Below are 20,812 nucleotides of genomic sequence, written 5' to 3'. Positions count from 1 at the left end.
TAGAATGTATTCTCCATTGCACCTCAAACCTACTTACCTTTATATAGACCTGCAGGAATTACAGTGACCTATAAGAGGATCAAGAGGGCAGCTGGTATGATGGTGGTTCAAGTCTTTCAGAGACTAAATTAAAACTAATGGCTGGTGGAATTTATGGTTTCTTAGGTAAGCCTGTACATGATAGGCTGCCACATGTAGTTTCATTGAATTTCCCCAGCAACAAACTCTAAAAGTTTGTATCAACCCAGGAATGCTAAACAGTCCCATACAAAAGAAAATTATCTAGCAGAAAAAATAGCCCTATGAAAGCCTGATGACTTTAAAGAAGGACAGTCATTCAATGGAGTTTTGTTTAGTTTGCTTCGTACACACAGCATATGCTCACTTGTAATATTAACATTTATGAATGACAGTGCTATTTGTCTAGCAGGGACTGGGAGCTTTCAAGGAATGTCCATTTTTGCAGTCCTGTAAGACTTCCTTGAAAAGGACGCACTGTTTACTAGCCAAATTCACATTCAGACGCCTCCATTTGCTACAGAGAAGCTAACAAAAGCTTGAAACCACTGCCAAGAATACGAGGGCCAAGACACTTAACAACAGCCCCAGTCTTCATGGGCCTGAGATTCCTCTTCAGATTTGCAGTCAGAAGAAAACTGGATCAGAAAAAAGCAAATGATTTATTTAAATGTGGAGAAGTGCTTAAAAACATTCAGGGCTAAACATAATTGAAAAACCACTTCAAAAAAACAAAACAAACCATCCCACAACTGAGCACCACTCGTTGAAAGTCACACCATATAGGCAATTTTCTTCAAAGGTCCCCTATTATGAATACAAGGTCTGAAGTCTTTTTCCGTAATTAGTCCTGGGTGAAGAATTACAGTCACGGTTACACAATGAGATTTCCCCAGGACACGCCATCTCAGTGTTTCATTTTAAATGATAATAAGGAGGAGAGAGGTGGGACAATGAGCAAAGCAAGCAATGACGTCATCAGAACCATTCATAAACAGAACGTCGCGTCAGAATTTTTCCAGACAAAAATTAAATTAACCCACTGATTCTACATCATCTCACTCGTTTTCACATCCAATCACCGAGGAATTTGAATGCTTGGCATGTTTGGAAGTCATGAAGGTCAGTGGAGTTTAGGGGAGGGGTATGGGAAGCGCATTTGTATTACATTTTCAAATATATTCAATTTCAGATTCTTTTGGCACAAATCTCTGCCCATAGAGGGGTGGGAAATTATCTGTGCATGAGAAACTGGAAGTAACCGTTCCCCTTATGATGTCATAAGGGGAGACATTCCTGATCATAATTACTGATCATAATTACTGTTTTTGCTATTTTGTCTTGTCCCAATTGTCTTGTCCTATTTTGAAGATAAAAAATTGTTGCATGATATTACTAAATGTATTATGTCTCAGCATATAAACATTTTTGTACATTTTTCATTAAAATAACTCTTCGTCTTTGGATTTATTGTGATTCCCAGTGTATGGTATCCTGGCATTACTGTTTTCACATTGTTAGATTTGTTAGATTCAATAAGGGAGCTGGATAACACCATGGGGTTATTAAAAAGGGGGAAATTAAATATTGCTTAAATGGAGAGTATGTTTATTACAAATCACTTGTAAACAGATTATATATCTAATTCTGTAAGGGCACCAGGACCAATTGCATTTGATCCCTTGTCCTTGAAATGTAGATTTTGCAGGATGTTTGGGTCTCATGGGGCAATGTCTTTAGTTCCATGCTGTTTGATTCAGATTAGAGTGAGACATGAATACAAATTATATGTTTTTATTAAGAATGAATCAGGAAACCCTAATACATGGGTTCATTTTACATGGATATGAAAGCATATGGAACACAGGGTTTACATACATAGTGCACTTAACAAAAGAGCAAATAGGAAAAGAAAGTGAAAATGAAGTGATTGTCATTGTGATACAATGCAGCACAACACACGGTGACACAACAAAATGTGTCCTCTGCTTTTAACCATCACCCTTGATGAGCAGTGGGCAGCCATGACAAGCGCCTGGGGAGCAGTGTGTGGGGACGGTGCTCTGCTCAGTGGCACCTCAGATGGGAACAAGCCCCTGGGAACAACACGGTGAACTGCACATAAATAACCAGCAAATGACCATCCAACTGAGGCATAAATATTTACATCCAAAAGAGCCACCCAAGCTGCACCCTGTCACTTCGAAGTGAACGAAGTTCAGTGGGCATAAATATACCGTGCCTTGTACATGGGCCATTTATATGGATACACCTTAATAAAACTGGTTGGTGATATTAACGTCCTGTTTGTGGCACATTAGTATATGTGAGGGGGCAAACTTTTCAAGATGGGCATTGACCATAGTGGGCATTTTGAAGTCGGTCATCTTGGATCCAACTTTTGTTTTTTTCCAATAGGAAGAGGGTCATGTGACATCAAATTTATTGGTAATTTCACCAAAAAAAAACAATGATGTGCATGGTTTTAATGTAACTTTATTCTTTCATTAGTTATTTACAAGTTTCTATCCATATAAATGGACCACCCTGTACTTTCTTCCTCCCGCACTCAGCCACACATGTGGGCCAAGCAGGCAAGATCTTACAGACAACTGTGCAAGATCTTACTGCATCAGCGAGAACGCTGTGTACAGGTAAAGAGAACGTCACAACCGATCTTCTCTCTGAAACTTCGCCACAGTAAAAGGCCACAGGTTTTAACTGTGAGGAGACCCTAAGCAGAACTTCATTGTACACCCTGAGATAGACACTAGACACACACTTATATACTGATAGGACTTATGCCACAGACTGTCAATTCATGAAATTACTTGGCAGAAGTGTGACCTAGCTGATTATTATTATTAAAATAAACTAATTAATGCAATAATAACTAAAATAATAAGCCAGTCAAACATATATCAATCAATCTCCCCGGCCAAATCCAGGAACTTGAGTCAAATTATTATTATACTTGAATATTGCTGCTGTGTTATGAACAGTGACATCCATAAACATCCAAACTGCTGACATTCACCCCGGCACACAACGTACTGCTTATAGCAACGGCCTCTATTTACACAAATGCAATCTCTCTGCCCTTGTGCTGAGTAATGAATGACAATTAACAATAAATCCAAAACCAAATTTAGCTTCAGCCAGCAAACGAAGCCCCGTCCTTATGAGGACACCGTTGTATTGAAGTGTGTTGCTGTAATGAAGTCTAGTCTGACATGAGGTAGTAGTTGTGACAGTAGTAACAGAGGACATGCCATGTCTTCTTTCTCACCAGAGACAGCATGGGACAATATGTCTGTTCCCTGTACCTGGTCACCTTATTCTTTTCATGCCAATGGACAATTGGAGAATATTGGAGGGTTACGGTTATTATAGACATTTACTATTCAGCCAAGTTTAGTCACCTAACCATACAAATTCAGTATCTGCATTATTCAATCTGAATCTACAGTGGCTTGGGGCAGGAGAGATTTTATCCTTGTTTGTGGGGGGTGTAAGTGTTGTATCAGCATTACGATGACAAGTTAATATTTCACTTTGGTCTTTGACCAGTCTCCCTCTCTGTAAAATCCACTTCCCCTGGGGTTTAATGCCATTGATTCAAGCTACATTCTTCTACAGTTCGCTTTGAAATCACTAAGAATAAATCCCACAAAGTCAAGATGCTCAGTTACTTACGCCTGGTTTTGACACTGCGCCCCACCGATGAACCCATACTTGTCCGCCTGCCTCTCACTGATGGCGGAACCGTTGACTTCGGAGTCAGATGTGGATCCGAGGGACGGGCCCTCTGGTTCAGTCAAGCTTTCAGCGGTTGCCTTGGAACTTTTGGAGTCTGCGGACGGCAGTCCATTCCCTTGCTGGAGTTTCAGCATGTCTGTAAATCCGCACCCCCTCACAAACAAGACAGCAGAAGGCGACCCTGCAGACGCCCTTCTTCCACTTTCAGGATGGAGAACTTCGGTGCTAAATTAGTGTACCGTCTCCAGCATCGTTTCTTCCACTGCAGTGACCAGGGTACTCAGAGGCATGGGTGCCACAGCTTGAAGACCCCATGTGCAACGATAAGGGTGATGAATATCTTAATTAATGAATAAATACAATTCTGACACTGAAGATCTTCACAGGTTCATCTCGACGTTCTGCTGGACGTGAAAAGGTTCCGTTTATTAAGTTGTATCGGACCTGTCTGCGCTACATGGCAGGGAAATCTAGGTAAACAGTAAACTTTTTTTTTGTAGAATTACCAGCCAGCAGGCGCCTTAGTTCCTCTTTGAACGCGTCGGCCAACGCCGCTTTCTTTGCGAGTTCTCGCCGCGGCGAATTTGAGAGAGACGGAGCTTCCACTTCCCACTTTCGCCCTGGCTAGCTGGCGGTGAGAGAATTTCATTCGCGTTGTGGTTCACGGCGAACGCTGACAGCCAACGACCAGACAAGACGAGCGTGTGGAAAGAAGCGCGACTCTCGGCCCGAGTCACGTGACGCGCGCACAGCATCCGGGGCTTCTCGGAACATCGCCCTCCCTCCTTTAGGGGTCGCGGCCATGTTGGGACGGGGTTCCAAGCTCAATAAAGCGAGCTTCTTCGACGGCTAGTAATAACAAACGAAGACGAAGCATCAAGGGATACCATTATGCCATTTTATTTGATCACCTTTGTGAGGTAAAAAAAAAAAAGGGTACACACTTTTTACAATCTTGTACGTTACGAAGTGACACCTGTATATATTGTGTAGGCTGCGTTCGTGCTCTCTGAGGGCAATGGTGGCCCCGTAATCAGAAGGTTGCCGGTTCGAATCCCGATCCTCCAAGGTGCCGCTGAGGTGCCACTGAGCAAAGCACCGTCCCCACACACTGCTCCCCGGTCGCCTGTCATGGCTGCCCACTGGTTAAAAGGTCACCTTTCTTTGTAGCACCATGTGCTGTGCTGCAGTGTTTCACAATGACAATAACGTCCCACCAAAACTGAACTAATATTCATTCCAGCAGATTCTTCACCACATCAGGATCTTGCTATTTACCTGGACAACTCACAGCTCTCTCCTTCTGCAACAGCCCGCAACCTGGGAGTAACAATAGATAACCAACTCTCCTTCTTGACTCACATCAGCAACCTTTCCCGCTCATGTAGATTCCTTCTCTACAATATCAGATGAATCCGCCCTTATCTGTCAACCCAGGCCACCCAACTACTGGTTCAGTCCTTAGTAATCTCACGACTGGATTACTGCAACTCCCTTCTAGCTGGCCTACCACTATGTACTATCCGACCTCTACAACTAATACAGAATGCAGAAGCACGACTGATCTTCAACCATCCCAAATTCTCCCACACCACCCCTCTGCTGTAAATGCTGTAAATGCTGTAAATGATAAATGCTGTAAATGCTACGCTCCCTCCACTGGCTCCCAGTAGCTGCACGTATCAGGTTCAAAATACTGATGCTGGCCTACAAAGCCAAACATGGAGTAGCACCATCCTACATCACAGCCCTTATTACACCTCGTATACTCTGAGCCTCCAGTACTGCTCGCCTGGTCCCTCCATTGCTAAAGGTGAAAGGAAAACATTCATCTAGACTCTTCTCTGTCTTGGCCCCTCGGTGGTGGAATGAACTTCCCCTCGAGGTCAGAACAGCTCAGTCACTGAGTATTTTCAAACGGCAGCTCAAGACCTTCCTCTTTAAAGAATATTTAGATTAACTTGTAAAGTTCTTATTGTCTAACTTATGTACAGAATCTACAACAAGAGTAAATAAAAAGATTGTATTCATAGTTGGGGTCCTAGTGAACCAGAATTGATCACTTCATCGATGGTAACTTGAAAGCACGCCTTAAATGTAAATATAAATGTAAAACTTCACTTTCAAATAGGGTTGCCAACCATCCCAAATTGACCTGGACATCCTGAAATATGGGTGGTCCTTTATTCCCATATTCCTATGAGGCCTAATTTATTCCAATCACAGCCTCATCAGCTATTAATAGATTACTGTAAGTAGGGCTGTTAGAAAATATTAATACAAAATTATATCGTGATATTTTACGTGGTGATATTGTATTAGTAAAAGTATATCAAATATTTTTGTATACAAATTTGGTCTGATTACAGCATCTTGTATTTCATCTCTGTTTTTACCTTTTCAGTGGTCTGTATAATATCACAATATGTACAGTATCACAATATAACGTGATATATACGTATCATGACCTGTGTATCGTGGTATATATTGTCTCGTGAGATCCTTGCCAATACACACCCCTAAATCTAAGTATGGCAAAATAAGTAATGTATGCAAACTTTGCAATGACTTATTTTTCAGGGGTGTCTAAATCGCGGCCACATTCTGCAATATCACTTTATATCGATTTATTATTATGATTTGGTGATACAAAGTGCTAATAAGACAAAAACTGCAGATCCCATAATGCAATGCTTCAGTTGCCTTGCCGAACGTGATCTTTACACTTCTGCTGAATCTGGACAGCAGCAGTGTCCACTTGGTATGTGCTATACCACTGATTTCATCTTCCATCAGATACCAAGTAAAATGTGTAAGGTCTAAATGAGGTACAGATGTGGATGTGGTTCCCCATCTTGTGGTTGACTGTCAAATTCTGCTGATAGGCCCGGAAAGATTAGCGCATGTAGTTTTCATGTAGTTTTCTGTAACACCAGAAGAGCAGTCTCTATGGAGTGGGCAGTTTTGAAACCAGAATGATTTGGGCTGATTGGGCTGAAAGCTGATTATAGATGCTAGGTTTTCGGATTTTTGAAAGAAAAGGTAAGAGAGAGACTGGTCTATAATTGGAAATATCAGAGGGATGATACTAGCCTTTTTGAAGGCGTGTAATGAAATCTTCCGTAAATTTCCATCCATAGGCGCGTCAAGCATCACTTCGGCCACAGAGTAAGTCATCTTCTGTTTTAATGTTACATCAAATCAAGTTACATCAAAATAACACAAACAATTCCAGTATACCTATTCATTGGTGGTTGTGTTGTATTTTGCCCAGATACAATACTTCTATTTTCTTATTGGCTATTGTGTAGGCCATTTCTTTTTTTTATTATTATTGGCCTGTAAGTTCCCAGGACCCAGCCGAGATGTGCTTGTTTCATAGGCATATTAGCATAATAATTTGGTTTCTTCAACACTTCAGACATCTTCTTCTGCCACCTCTTCTTCTAAATTGGCCATTGATCCTACTTCCAATCACAGCTTCTTCAGCTGCAGACGAGTGCAGCATTATTAGCTGTGCCGCCTACCATAGAGGAGTGTGTACAGGAGGGAGCACCTCTCTGGCTGTTCTGGCATCGATATCAAGTGGTGTTTGGCCAGCCGGTGCGTGAGATTTGACAGCCCTGGTCTACAGTCTTGGCCAAAAGTTGACAATTGACAAATATTTATTTTCACAAAGTTTGCTGCTTCAGTTTTTTTTTTTTATATTTGTGTCACTTGTTTCTGTGGTGTATTGAAGTATAATTACAAATATTTCATAAGTTTCAATGTCTTTTATTAAAAATTACAGTCAATATTCGCAGTCTTGGCCTTTTTTTTTTTAAAGACGTCTGCAATTTGCCCTGACATGCTGTCAGTCAACTTCTGGGCCAAATCCTGACTGATGGCAACCCATTCCTTTATAGTGGAGTTTGTCAGAACTTGTGGGTTTTTGTTCGTCCACCCGCCTCTTGAGGATTGACCACAAGTTCCCCATTGGATTAAGGTCCGGGCAGTTTACTGACCATGGACCCAAAATTTCAATGTTTTGTTCCCTGAGCCCACATCAGAGCCATCTTAGTTTTTTTCCAGTGTGAAACCATTCATGCACTGAAACAAAATGTGAGCTATCAGCTGACAAAATATGAAAGAATCTCCACTGATGGAGATTGCACACACAAGCTAAAATGTTAAGTGGTGCTAAGGTATATGGGCAAAATTCTTACATTAAGACGTACAGCCTCTTTAGTGGTACAAAGACACTGTTTAGCCTCTTGCCAGTTTCACTTAGTCCCACTTAGTTCATTCATTTGTGTGTTCTAGGCGCAATCTCATTTACATTTACAGCATTTATCAGACGCCCTTATCCAGAGCGACTTACAATCAGTAGTTACAGGGACAGTCTCCCTGGAGCAACTTAGGGTTAAGTGTCTTGCTCAGGGACACAATGGTAGTAAGTGGGATTTGAACCTGGGTCTTCTGGTTCATAGGCGAGTGTGTTACCCGCTAGGCTAGGAGTTCCCAGAGGTGTTTAGCACTTGTTGGCCCCTTCGCCTTCACCCTGCGGTCCAGCTCACCCCAAACCATCTCGATTGGGTTCAGGTCCGGTGACTGTGGAGGCCAGGTCTCCACCTTTTGTTAAGTACAGAACTCCACGTGTTCATTCATAGTTTTGACGCCTTCAGTGAGAATCTACCAATATAAATGGTCAAGAAAATAAAGAAATCACATTGAATGAGGTGTGTCAAAACTTTTGGCCTGTACTCCTACATGAGTAAGCCTTGTCCACCAGAGTCTGGGAGGTTGTGACCCAGCTGTCTAGATATTTGGCCATTGGCTGACTGGGTTTGTAAGAATGATCTACACTTAGTCACTTTGGATTACATTTATATACTCTGAACACAGTAACAGGAGGAAAACATTTCACTGGCTAACTTTCATATGGTATGGTTTGCTTGGCTGGGTGAGAAATTCACCTGCAAAATTCTAAACGATCATACACATAAATTTCAGGCCAAAAACATTTCTTTCACTATTTAATGCAGGGGCATTTAACCACATTTGATCACAGGCTAATCCTCTAGGTTCCTGTATTGTTCTTTAAACAATAGACAGTGTGCGCTCACTTTGAGTGAGTGTGTGTATGGAGTTTGAATGCTCACCCCATGTGTTTGGCGACTCTAAATTGTCCATAAGCATAAATGTGTAAGTGAATGGTGTGCGCCTCACTGTGGGCGAGTCCCTGCCCTGCCCCCATGCAGCCCAGACCCAGATAAAGACTAAGCAGTTGTCTATAGTGAATGTTCGGCCTCATTGGTAGTGATGATATTAAACAGATCCAGCATACAAAGAAAAAGCTTTCAGACAATTCAGTTTTTAAAACTTTTTTTTATTTTTTATTTTTTTGGAATTTGTTTATATTATCTACAAAGTTTTTTTTAATTATTTTTCTTTAACTTAACAGTTGTACAACGGTCAAGTGAATCGGGGCTTGCCATCTTAATTAAATAACCCTCTCTGTTTTTGCCAAACATTGCCAAATACAGGAAGCTTCTGTTTTTTTTCCCATTTAGTGCTTAACCCCATGTCTTGAACGCAGCAATAGTAGCAGCAATTAACAGTAACGTTAATACTGTGTATACACTGGAAGAAGAGTGGTAACTTACAAGGTGCAGATGAAATGCAAGTTCCAGTTTTTAAACCTTTATTTATTTATTTATTTTCGCCCACTCCCTTGGCATGCGGACTTGAGTTGCAATTAGTGTCTTCTTTCCTGGAGTTCTAATGCACCACCCCTTTGAAATCAGTCATGTGGTAGTAGGGTCCTTTCCTGTTAAAAAGTCTGTTAAAATCTCATCTCAGCTTTGCCTGTTAGCACTCAAATCAGGGGCAAGAGGAACAGGGGCAATGTAATTTTAGTGCCCATTTTCTCAGGCGCAAGGGTTATCTGTGGTTTAGGGGCCAGGTTTGTGGGTTAGAAGAGCATCGTCAGGGATCTCTGCTGCAGTTTGCAGATCCTGCACTATAGCTGCTGCTGATGGTGAGGTTGCACTGGACACAAAAGAGAGGAAAAAAAAACAACAAAACATTAGCGTAGTGTAGTATAACATAATACAAAAAATTATGAATCAAATTCAATAGCAGAATTCACATACAACTAATAACATTTCCTTTTTAATCAAAATGTTCGATTCTGAAATGTACTGTTAATCTAAGTTTTCCTGAGGAAAGGAAAAACAAAATTGCTTACCTGGAGCATGGGCCATATAAGAGAAGTGTGTGGTGGAGGACACAGGAATGGGGTTTAGGGTGTTTTGCGGACCAGCAGGGGGCTGAGTGGCCATCAGCATCATTGGAGGATGAGATGGCGTGGCATGGTGGGAAGGTACCATCCCAGACTGCATATGGGCCTTATAAAAAGGCATTACAAAACTTGTCAGTCCCCTTGCTTTAGAAGAAAATCACTGATAGCAACACCCTTAGGTAAATGTGAACAGATTGAGGGACATTTCACCTGTTATCCCCCCCCCAAAAAAAAAAAAAAAAAAGTAAACTTACCTGCTGCACATGGGCCATGTGGGAAGGATTGTATCCATGCTGTGGGTGGAGGTAGACAGCCTGCTGTGCACTGGCAAAACTTGTCTGGGGTGACTGCGTATTAGGACCCGGGGTCATGGAGGGTGGGGTGTGGGCCAGGGCTGAGTACATCTGCTGCTGAGGAGAGCCAGCCAGGTGCAGGGGCTGTGGGGGTTGGTGAGGGGGATGCTGTACTGGACTTGGGGCAGGACCATGAGCAGGGCCATGTGGGGCTCCCTGCTGAGTCTGTCCTGTGGGTGTAGCCGAAGGCTGAGGGTGAGCATGGGGGTGGAGGGTGGTGCTTGGATGAGGAGGATACTGTTGAGGGAGTGGAGCAGAGACTGCAGAAAAAAAATCAAGTTTATGTGACTATCATGCCAATAAATATGCAACATGTGGATATGAAATCAGCGTAAAATTCTAGCATAGAAAAGTGTTCTGGCAAGGTAATGAGAACAACTTGGTCCCTGATGACAGGAATTTGAAAAGCCCTAGTTACTGGATGAAGTTAAAAAAAAAAGTGATCTTTACCATACATAGTTGCCTGCTCGCCATACTGGGTGGTAGAGGAGGACACTAATGTGTGCTGCCCATGAGTGGGTGGAGTTATCATCCTAGGCCCACCTTGCATCACGGGACTGAACACATGCTGTGCCTGAAGGAAACAATGGAGAATTCATCTCAGTTCACTTTGCTGTTTTATGCAGCACGTAACATCATTAAAACATTCTCCACAGAACCCACAGTTTTCCCTCAATATTTCTGTCATATGCTGCAGTAAACAACAAGAACAATTACGTTTACACTCAACATGGCTATAAATGCCATATGTATTATTCTGACCCTGTCAGAATTTTAGAAAATCCAAAATTAATTCAATCTTGTGTCCTGAATTATTTTTTTCCTTTTCAAAAAGATGTACTTTGTACATTTCCACCCATGCAAAGGCACAGTTCAATGAAATCACTGAAAGCCTACAACTATACATACTGTAACACACCATTAACAACTGTCCACTCAAGTACTGGAAAGAGCTATCGTAGTAGTTGCAGTGCTGGTTATTTCAGTACCTGTGACTGATAGGGCGTCATCTGCTGTACCAGGGGCTGGCTGGTGAACTGCTGTGGGCTGCAGGCGAAGTATTGGGCAGAGTAGGCTGGGCTCGGGGCTACAATGGGTGGTCCGGCTGCTGTGGCAGGGTGGATCATAGTAGAGGTACCTGGAGGGTGATGTTGTTCTGGCCTTTGCTGAGGCATGCTGGGTACTAAGAAAGTAGAGATTACGGAAGAATTATGACAGCAGTCATGATGTTTCTCTATACAAACAGGTTAGTCTGACAAAGAAGTGCTCTGGAGGGACGAAAAAAAAAAAAAAAAAACGGTCAGAGATAATGCAAGGCACATAGAGAATATTAGTATCTGTCACTCTCACCTTTACCTGGTCTGTAGGGCTTATTTTGGCTCACAGTCATATGAGGCACCTGCACATGATACATAGCTGGAGGCTGAGGGCACAAAGAATACAGGAAAAATATTAATAAAAGCACATCATCCTTTCCAAGATGGTAAAAGTCAAAATAAATCTACTGAGCCCAGTACTTATAGCCAATATATAATGCAAAATGGCATAATGCAAAACAGCATTGCATGCATACAGTGAGGCCAAAAAAAGATGAGAGAGGTCTGTAATTTTAAATCATAGGTACACTTCAAGGAAAATCCAGGAACATCACATTCTATAATTTTTAAAATAATTTATTTGCGTAATTGTGCAGTATTTGGCCAATAGCAAAAATTCACCTCAATACTGTAATGTAACCTTGGTTGCCAATGTCAGAGGTCAAATGTTTCCTGTAGGTCTTAACCAGGTTTGCACACACTGTAGCTGGTATTTTGGCCCATTCTTCTATGCAGATCTTCTCAAAAGCAGTGATATTTTGGGGCCTTCACTGGACACAGATTCTCTATTGGACTGAGGTCTGGAGACTGGCTAGGCCACTCCAGAAGCTTGTAATGCTTTTTAAGTAGCCAGTCCTTCGTTGCCCAGGTGGTGTGTTTGGGATCATAGTTATGCTGGAAGAATCAGCCACGTTTCATCTTCTCACTGATGGAAGGAGGTTTTTGCCCAAAATGTCACATTGCCTGGCCCCTGTCCCCTTTGCAGAAAAGCAGCCCCAAAGCATAATGTATCCACCCCCATGCTTTACAGTAGTCATGGTGTTGATCTTTTTGATTAGTTGTTCTCTTGTCACCATGCTGCTTGCCTATTGTAGACCGTGCAGGTGTGCAACCTTGTCCCTGGTGTCCATGGTCTTGACCAGGGTGGAGGTTGGAGTCTGACTGTTTGAAGGTGTGGACAGGTGTCTTGTATACAGATAAGGAGTTCAAACAAGTCCCATTTAGGGCTGAATCGATTATTCAAATAACTCGAATGATTCGATTACAAAAAAAGTTTGAGGTAAATTCTTTGCCTCAAGGCTTCGTTTAATTTGCCACAATGTCTATCTATTATCGTATCGCTCTGGAGGAGCAAAGCAGTGCGGAGCTGCGCCGGAATCTTTGTTCTACACGGACTTAGCCGAAGCACATTTTTAAGGAGGCGCAATTTATTTTGAGCTCTATGAAGATACCGGTGTGGGACCGTTTTACGCTGCGTGGACAACGTAGTGCAGTGTATAACTGTAAAATGGACAAATCAACATTCATTAGCATATGGATTTACTTTTGGGCAAGTTAATAGCATTTGTTATAGCATCAATGTTTTTTTTCATTCCCCACAATAATTTTCCTTTTTTTTGATTAAAATAAAACCAAGGACAAATAGGCTAACCTATTTGTGAATTTCATAGTTTTTAATGTACAACATGAATGTTTCACAGAAAGATTGATTAAATGGGCTTTATTCTGGAGCCAGTAACCGAAAGGTTTTAAGCTTTGATCTAATAAAAGTGTTTTGTGAGGAATAACAGCCAATTGCTTGCTCATTTAAGAGGATTTTCATGTTGCATAACACACTATTGATAGAGTTGTTTAAAAACGCAAAAGTACGATTTATCCGATTACTTGATGGAAAAAAAAAAAAGCGACAGAATACTCAATTCCAAAAGTATTCGGTTGTTGCAGCCCTACTCGATTCTTTGACTTGCCCCACTGTATGTACATTTTGGTGTGTTTGATGGTGAAGGTAGAAGTGCATCGTAAAAAGGGGCAGAAAGGAGTGAAATGTGCTCACCTGTACACCAGGGCTGACCGGGGTCAGCGGGTACATTTGAGAGAAGCAGACAGTCTGCCCGTACACTGCAGGGGGCTGCTGCACCATGATGGATGGGCTGGGCTGCCCCTGGGGCCGTGTCAGAGTTGGTGTCGTTGCAGGCTTAGGCTACAGAGGAAGAATAAGAGCTCAGATCATTTGGATTCATATTCATTTGTAACATGTGGCTTTAGTCTGTACTTACAGGAGTTGTGAAAGCCCTGGGATTGAACTCTTTAGCGTTTGGGTTAAGTGTAGATTTTCTTACATGTCTGCTGAACACAAAATATGTAAGTGCTGTTCAACATCGTATGATCAGAGTTGGTTACCCAAAAAAACAACTCAACTAGCAGGATGAAATGTAAAAAAGAAGATACAAAACATTAAATCCGTAATAAATAAATAAATAAATAAATAAATAAATACTAATGAACAAAAACAAACAAAAACAATGTTCTAAAATAATGCAGCAACCACTGGAAATATAAACCTAAACACTCAGATTTGTGGCAATGCAATCCATCTCCCCAACTCACTCAGGCACAGCGTCTTTCCTCTCTTCCTTGTCGTCCTGTTTGGCCACAGCTCCAGAAGCTGTGGGGGTGGATGTCTGGACCCCCTGTGACAGGACGTCCGGGCCTCGTTTATGCTCTGAGGAAGTGGATGCGGAAGATAGTGATGGTGACGGAGTCCCAGACTTTCCGGTGTTCAGGACAGGAGCTGCAGTCATGGCAACAGGAGTAGCTGAGGCCTCCTCACTAGTGGAAGGTTCTGGGCCTGGTTTGGGACCAGTCAGGTCTGTGAGGCTCTTGTCCGCAGGCAACTCTTTGGGTTTTTCCCCTGCATCCCGCACTTGTTTGGGTACCATAGACTCAAACAGGGGATCAGGATTTGTGCTGGACTGCAACTGAAACAGAAAAAGGGAGTAAAACCCCCACTAAAAGCAAGTGTTCCAACTTAATGAAAGCAGCACTGAAGGCAGGAATTTGCAGTTCATACTAGTTAATAGAAATTGCAACAACTTCTGAACCATGTATCTGTTAAGAGGACATGGATACATCTTAGGAATAAGAAATGTCATGATTTTTTCCCCCCAGGACAATTACACCATAAAGAACAAAAAAATCATATGTTTTACATATAACTAAAAATGCAGAACACCGTAACTCCATTCCATGAACAAGATATAATGTAATGAGCATTTTCCTTACCATGAACACAGTGAGAAGGAACTCAGCCAACACGCTCCAGGCCCACTGTAGCTGAAAATCAAGTTATAATAGTGAATTGGCGGCTACCTGATTCACATGATCACAGAAGTGAATGCTGCCTCATGTAAAAAAAAAAAAAAAAAACTGGGGGATGATTTATAAAATGGAAAAGAATGTAAATAAATTAATAAAATAAAAAATCCAATATGACTCTACATAATGGCATTCTACCTGTTCTTATCTGAGAAATGACCACTCTCCCATAGTAACATTAACCATTATCAATGGATACCCTTAATTTTCCCCAAACTGCAAATTAAAAAGCGTTCCTCTGTCAAAGGGCAGTATTCACTTCTGTATCTGAAAATCACCAATTCACAACCACCAATTCCCCATTATAACTCTACTTTTGTACTTTCAGCAATGCAGGGCATAAAGATTGTGTTCACAGAATTCGTTTGAACTATCCTCATGGCAAGAAATTGCATAAAGGAGCAATCCTATGACTTTTTGTACTAATAAATTTACAAAAAAAAAATTAAATAAACAAAACAAAAACAAACGAAAAAACACCCACACAGCAGTAACTATACACATTGGTACCCTTTGTAGGATTTAAGTTAATTGCACAGTAAGTCATAGAGAAAGAGATTTTGCACAAGAAAACAAGCAAAGTCAGTCAGGACATGTGACTGTTTACAAGCATCAAAACAGCAGTAGTGGGCAACCTGATCCATGGAAGACTGACACCATTGTTAGGGTGATCAGGTAAAGCGTGAAATTTATAGACTACTATAGAATCACATCAAACTCATTTATTTACACATAATTTTACATTGAGGTTCCATGTGCTGTGCACAAGATTGTCAACTAATTATCAGCTTTACTCATATATACCGATTTCACATTTAGTTTACTTTACTTTACTTGGCAGAGGCTTTTATCCAAAGCGACATACAAGAGGAATTTCCCCACTTGCTGACAATTTTGGCAGCAACTAACTTTCACTCACTGATTGCTAAGACACGAGACACTACCTAGTGCAACACAGACCCCAAATCAAAACATCTGAACATGTTGGTGATTCCAAATCCTGCAATGTGAAGGGTGTAGCAACAAGCTATAGGCAATGATATCACATTAACTGGGCTGAGGGAAAATACAGTACCTTAAAGAATAACAATTTTCTTCAATATTCTCTTCGTCATTGTTTTTCCAACACAATTTTAAACTCATTGGCTTGCTCAAGCATTGTGATACATTTATTTTCCTTAACAATGTGTATTAAACCTAGTGTTTCATCATTTCCCAATTCACATCTGACAAGAGTTCATGACAAAACTGTTAGGAGGCAGACATATCTGGGAATCTTTCTGGTGAAACATCATGCTGCTGAACAGTACTATTGTGTGTTGTGAATAGTAGAGACACCTACACACACTTAGATGCATCCATGGATTAGACTGCCCATTCCTGCTTCAAAGAACAATGGGGTAGGAGAGAGGAGGAGAAGAAGAAAAAAAAAAAAAAAAAAAAAAAAAAGACAGACAGACAGACATCTAAAGCAAAGCTTCTGCTTACCCTGAAATCCACACTGAACTTCTTTAGGTTGTCTATTTGCTTTCTGTGGTCCGGAGGCATGCCTGGTGCTCCTGTAGATTAGAGGAAGCACAGAACATCTTTTGGTCACATGGACCAGACCTCAGGTTCAGACAGGACAAAATGCTGCCATGGTTATGTTGCAGCCACCAGCAGAATAAACAGAAATCAGGCTGGGCGGAACTAGATCACATGACTGATGTCAAGGTATTTTTAGTGGAGTATCACTCTCTTAATACCTAATGTCAGGCCAGATAATATGGAGATTTTTCTAAATCTTATATTACAGGAGGTGAACCCTAACTAGCAATAATAATCTTACTTCATCCAAACATACTTCAGGTTATGAAAGCCTAAATTCTACTGTTGATTTGTGATCCGAACTGGAGCATTTGGGCATTTCCCCTAAAGCATTCAGCACTATTCACCATGGCAACAAAGAACTCTAAAGATCTGGATGTTATGAAGTTTCTGTGATATTAACTATATTCAAATTAGGGAACCGCTGGTTTTCTGTTTACATAGGAGCTCTTCACCTGCACTGTGCCTCTCTTAGTACTGCAAAGCAAGTCTGAGATGTTGATTCAGAATGTTATGAGAATTGTCAGTGAGTGTATTTCAAACCTTTATTAACAGGTCTGATTCCAGAGGAATCCAGAGGTTTGATGTTATCCTTGTTAGTTATTGGAGAGCTCTGCCTCCCCTCTTGAACCCGTGGATCTTTAGCTGAATTGCAGGGAGAAAACCAAAAAGGACTGTTTTAGGGTAATGAAAGAAAGTGGTACTGATTCAAAGCAAAGAACAATAAAATAAAACACTGAAGCCAGAATAAGCTGCTAATTACCCTCAGCAGAAGGCGTGGCTGCCAAATTTGAGGCAGGACTGGCAGCAATGGGGGATGCCGATGACATGGGCACGGTCACAGAGTCAATAGGGGCGATGCCAGCCTGTGGAGAAGGTAAGGAGGAGGAACCAGGAGAGGCACCACCCAGGCTGTTCTGTCGAGGGGAACGAGGCCTGTGTGCTTCAAAGAGAGGAAAGAATATTGGAAAATTTGTAAAATGATGCTTTAACAGAAATATAAAATCACATATTTTGAGTCCAGTAATCCTAATTGTTTGAAAAGCAACAACTCTGTTGTATTCCTCCAGGAGCACAATTGTTTTTATTGATCAAGTTATATAAAAACTATGGACTATGATCTGTGCCAGAAATTTATGTTTATGTACATCACACAACAGGTCATTAAAAATTTAAATAGCAAAAAGGAGCTTACCTCCACTTACTACGGAAGACCAGGTGCCACCAGAGGGGCTGCTACGAGCAGGCAGTGGGGCGGGTGCCTCCCCTGACGCATTGTGGGACATGAAGTCTACGCCTGGTGGGGGGCCACTCCGACAGGCTGGCGCTCTGTGTGGGCGGGGAGTCCGCTGTGACTTTGGAGACATCCTAGGTGGCCCTGCGAGTGGAAAAATGGTAAATTTAAAGACAAATAAATATCCAGAAAAGCCTGGGCAGTACAGTGCCAACTAGTGTGCAGGACAAGCCTTGATCAAAAGTCCAGTGCTGTTAGTTGGTGTGGCACTCACATTCACATTCACACTCAGTGCAGTGGTCAGTATTTTCACTCAAACCATTGGTGGAAAAATATTTACTTGGGTGAGAAAACGGTTGACGTTATGTTTAAAAATAATTCTCCTTACAGAAATATACTTGTATAGTATGACAAAGCTGATGTAATGACTATCTGATCACACATCAAGTCAAGTTCTGAGTGTAAAGGGTTTACCATTAAAACCTCAGCTCATTAAAAAATGTAAGCATAATCAATACCAAAACACCCCCCAAATAATGTAATCTATAGAACAATATGGTTTGTTTTTTAAACAAACCATATTTATGATATGAATTACTCTCATCCCTTGTTGACTTCAGCCTGTAAAAACACTCCTATATGAAATGATACAGTGAAAAGTTATCTGGCACATACGAAAATTCCCAAGCTGTTAGGATGAAACAGCATGTGTTCACACCAAATCCCTGAGCAAGTCAACAGTCTCAGATTTTATTGCATCTGTAAGAATTTTATGATTTGTGCTATTCTGTAAGCAATCAACCAATAATGGGCCAAATCATAATATGGCAAGCAGCTGCCTCTACAGTGCAAGCAAGATCTGAGATCACTGACAGAAAAAACCCTCAGTCCACATAACCCAGGAGTGAACTCCTCCTTTCCTCCACCAAAAGTGGGCGCCAGCTGTCACAGCTTAAATCTTTAGGGCCGCTGCATGTCAAGTCCGATTTTTGTATTTTACAATTTCACACCAATTTTACAATTAACCAAGCAAAAAAGCAATATTGATTCTGGGAAAATCTCACAAATATCTATAAGGGGTAGGCCATATCTGCACATTAAATCACAGTGCATTATATACACACAATCAGACTTGGTTTGCAAAGACCTCAAAACACCACCCGCACTCAGTGCTGTGCCCCCTCTTTGAGTGGTACCTTCAGAGGACATGCGTTTGGGCACAGTGGAGACAGAGGCAGACGAGGGGTGAGATGGAGGCCTCGAGGGCCTGGAGGGGGGTCTGGAAGGGGGTCGGGTAGGTGTGGCTGCCCGGGGGGGCAGGGAGGAAGAGGAAGGGGACGAAGAGGAGCAGGAGGCCAGGGCGCTGGGGCTGGGCTGGTAGCGAGAGGGTGGGCGAGAGGAGGGAGACTGGCAGTGCGATGGCCAGGGGTGGGAACCTGGGGGACGAGATGAAAGTAAGAGAAAGGAGAAAAAGGGGGGTGAGAAAAGAGGGATGAAAAGGGATGGAGACTGAACTGAGGTACAAGATCAAGGGGAAACGAAATGAAACTAAGGAGCCAAGAGAAATACAAAGCAATGACAAATGGAGTATAACAAACAAAAACAACCATGAGTAAAAACTATGACAAGCAGGGGAAGACCACCTTATGAAATTACTGTACACTGTAAACAAATACAGTGCATCCAGAGACATTTAATTCAGTGCAATATGACCTATGAAAACAAGTAAGTACACAAAGTAAAGAATCATTTCATTGAGGCTGATAATTTTTTGGTCAAGCGGGTACCCCAAAAAATGTCACATTGAAACTGCACACCATTTCATTTTTTTCCCTACACACTGAGGAATGGCAACAAATCATTTGCAAGCAATAAAGGAATCAAAGAGAGGGATCATCAAACAGCTCACTCATTAGCATTCCAATCATGCTATGAAAGCAGAATGAAGAAAGAGTAGTGAAGATTATCACAGCATTTAACATTCTTAAAAAGCATGTAATTTGAAACAATTGTTAGACAAACTATCCCAGGTTATCAGATACAGAGCCATAATGAATATTCAATATATTGCCTATGACTGGTATTCTTCATACCAGTTTCTCATCATGGAAGGAATTGATATGATTTTGTGAAATCTATTGCATAGCTCTTAGTAATTGTCATTAGGACAGTTAATTCAAGTCACTGAAAAATGGTGGCCTGACTAGTATGAGACCTGCAACTAATTTACACAGACTTGTCTGACATGGATGATCTTACATTAGGGTCATACATTTTATGACAACTTCAAATCTTATGAGTTACTCCTCTTATGATTCCTCCTCTCATAATTCAGCGTGAACAAATACACTGCTGGCATAAAATGTGACTGGCCTCTTGTTGCATTCTCATGACCTCAGGACACCAGAAATTCTCTGTTTCCTTTTCTAGGGCACCTCATTCTTCAGAACTAGTTCAGTTTAGATGCTCAGTCATTCTATGAAACCAAATGGCTAATAGAGGTGCTGTGTTTCTGGGGCTCACCTCCATTGACAACACGTTGGTCAGCTGGGGCACCACTGTAGTCATGGGGGCTAGAACGAGGGTTGTGGGGCCCTGGACTGCACTGTGACAGTCGAGGAGAATTCTGCCGCCCCGCGCCCCATGACAGGTTTCTCTGGCCTGGGGGAATGTACTTCTCTCTGTACAGAAGAAATATGTAATTTGTCACAGGAAAAATATAGTTACACAAGACCCAACATATTTTCTAGAAATTGAACCCTTACTACATGAATATTAGCTCGAGTGTGTGTGTGTGTGTGTGTGTGTGTGTGTATATATATATATATATACACCTTACAGGGTTATTTACATGAGTACTAACTATTTGCTCTGAATTTTAATGAAATAAGTTCCCTTTGATATTACTAATAATGTTGAGAAGAAACGCCATTTTCATTAGTTTAATATTTATTACCCCCAAAATTTAGACAAACAGGGATAGTCTCGGCTTCAACTGGTCCCAGACATGCTCTATGGGGTTCAGGTCAGGGAACATTGATGGCCCTACCATATGAGTTCCTGAAGATGTGACAATTCTGTGGTGGAGCATTATCATCCATTAACT

The 20,812-nt window shown here is 41.5% G+C and overlaps 2 protein-coding genes across 10 annotated transcripts in view; both read right to left on the bottom strand.

Annotated features, from left to right (window-relative positions):
- The window catches only part of LOC114796037 (TBC1 domain family member 10A-like), a 28,899-nt gene extending 24,404 nt beyond the window's left edge, over positions 1 to 4,495 (bottom strand). For 2 of the 4 annotated variants that reach the window (XM_028989875.1, XM_028989901.1), the window contains exon 1: positions 3,715 to 4,495. In XM_028989875.1, coding sequence (XP_028845708.1) covers positions 3,715 to 3,911 — 197 coding nt within the window. In that variant the 5' untranslated portion in view covers positions 3,912 to 4,495. The remainder of the gene's footprint in view (positions 1 to 3,714) is intronic. The other 2 variants (XM_028989883.1, XM_028989890.1) reach the window with 2 other exon arrangements.
- Positions 4,496 to 9,124: 4,629 nt separating this feature from the next.
- The window catches only part of atxn2 (ataxin 2), a 28,460-nt gene continuing 16,772 nt past the window's right edge, over positions 9,125 to 20,812 (bottom strand). The window contains exons 10-25 of one of the 6 annotated variants that reach the window (XM_028983917.1): positions 20,230 to 20,387; positions 18,903 to 19,142; positions 17,668 to 17,850; positions 17,236 to 17,415; positions 17,016 to 17,117; positions 16,374 to 16,444; positions 14,793 to 14,843; positions 14,118 to 14,488; positions 13,787 to 13,856; positions 13,564 to 13,710; positions 11,770 to 11,836; positions 11,403 to 11,596; positions 10,864 to 10,987; positions 10,315 to 10,673; positions 10,007 to 10,166; positions 9,125 to 9,807 (exon numbers count right to left, since the gene is read on the bottom strand). In XM_028983917.1, the coding sequence (XP_028839750.1) occupies positions 9,779 to 9,807; positions 10,007 to 10,166; positions 10,315 to 10,673; positions 10,864 to 10,987; positions 11,403 to 11,596; positions 11,770 to 11,836; positions 13,564 to 13,710; positions 13,787 to 13,856; positions 14,118 to 14,488; positions 14,793 to 14,843; positions 16,374 to 16,444; positions 17,016 to 17,117; positions 17,236 to 17,415; positions 17,668 to 17,850; positions 18,903 to 19,142; positions 20,230 to 20,387 (2,506 nt within the window). In that variant the 3' untranslated portion in view covers positions 9,125 to 9,778. Of the gene's footprint in view, positions 9,808 to 10,006; positions 10,167 to 10,314; positions 10,674 to 10,863; positions 10,988 to 11,402; positions 11,597 to 11,763; positions 11,837 to 13,563; positions 13,711 to 13,786; positions 13,857 to 14,117; positions 14,489 to 14,792; positions 14,844 to 16,373; positions 16,445 to 17,015; positions 17,118 to 17,235; positions 17,416 to 17,667; positions 17,851 to 18,902; positions 19,143 to 20,229; positions 20,388 to 20,812 lie in introns of all 6 variants that reach the window. The other 5 variants (XM_028983900.1, XM_028983908.1, XM_028983925.1 and 2 more) reach the window with 5 other exon arrangements.

The sequence above is a fragment of the Denticeps clupeoides genome, chromosome 1 (genome assembly GCF_900700375.1).
Source record: "Denticeps clupeoides chromosome 1, fDenClu1.1, whole genome shotgun sequence".
NCBI classification, from domain to species: Eukaryota; Metazoa; Chordata; class Actinopteri; order Clupeiformes; family Denticipitidae; genus Denticeps; species Denticeps clupeoides.
This window is presented reverse-complemented; position numbering and strand designations above follow the sequence as displayed.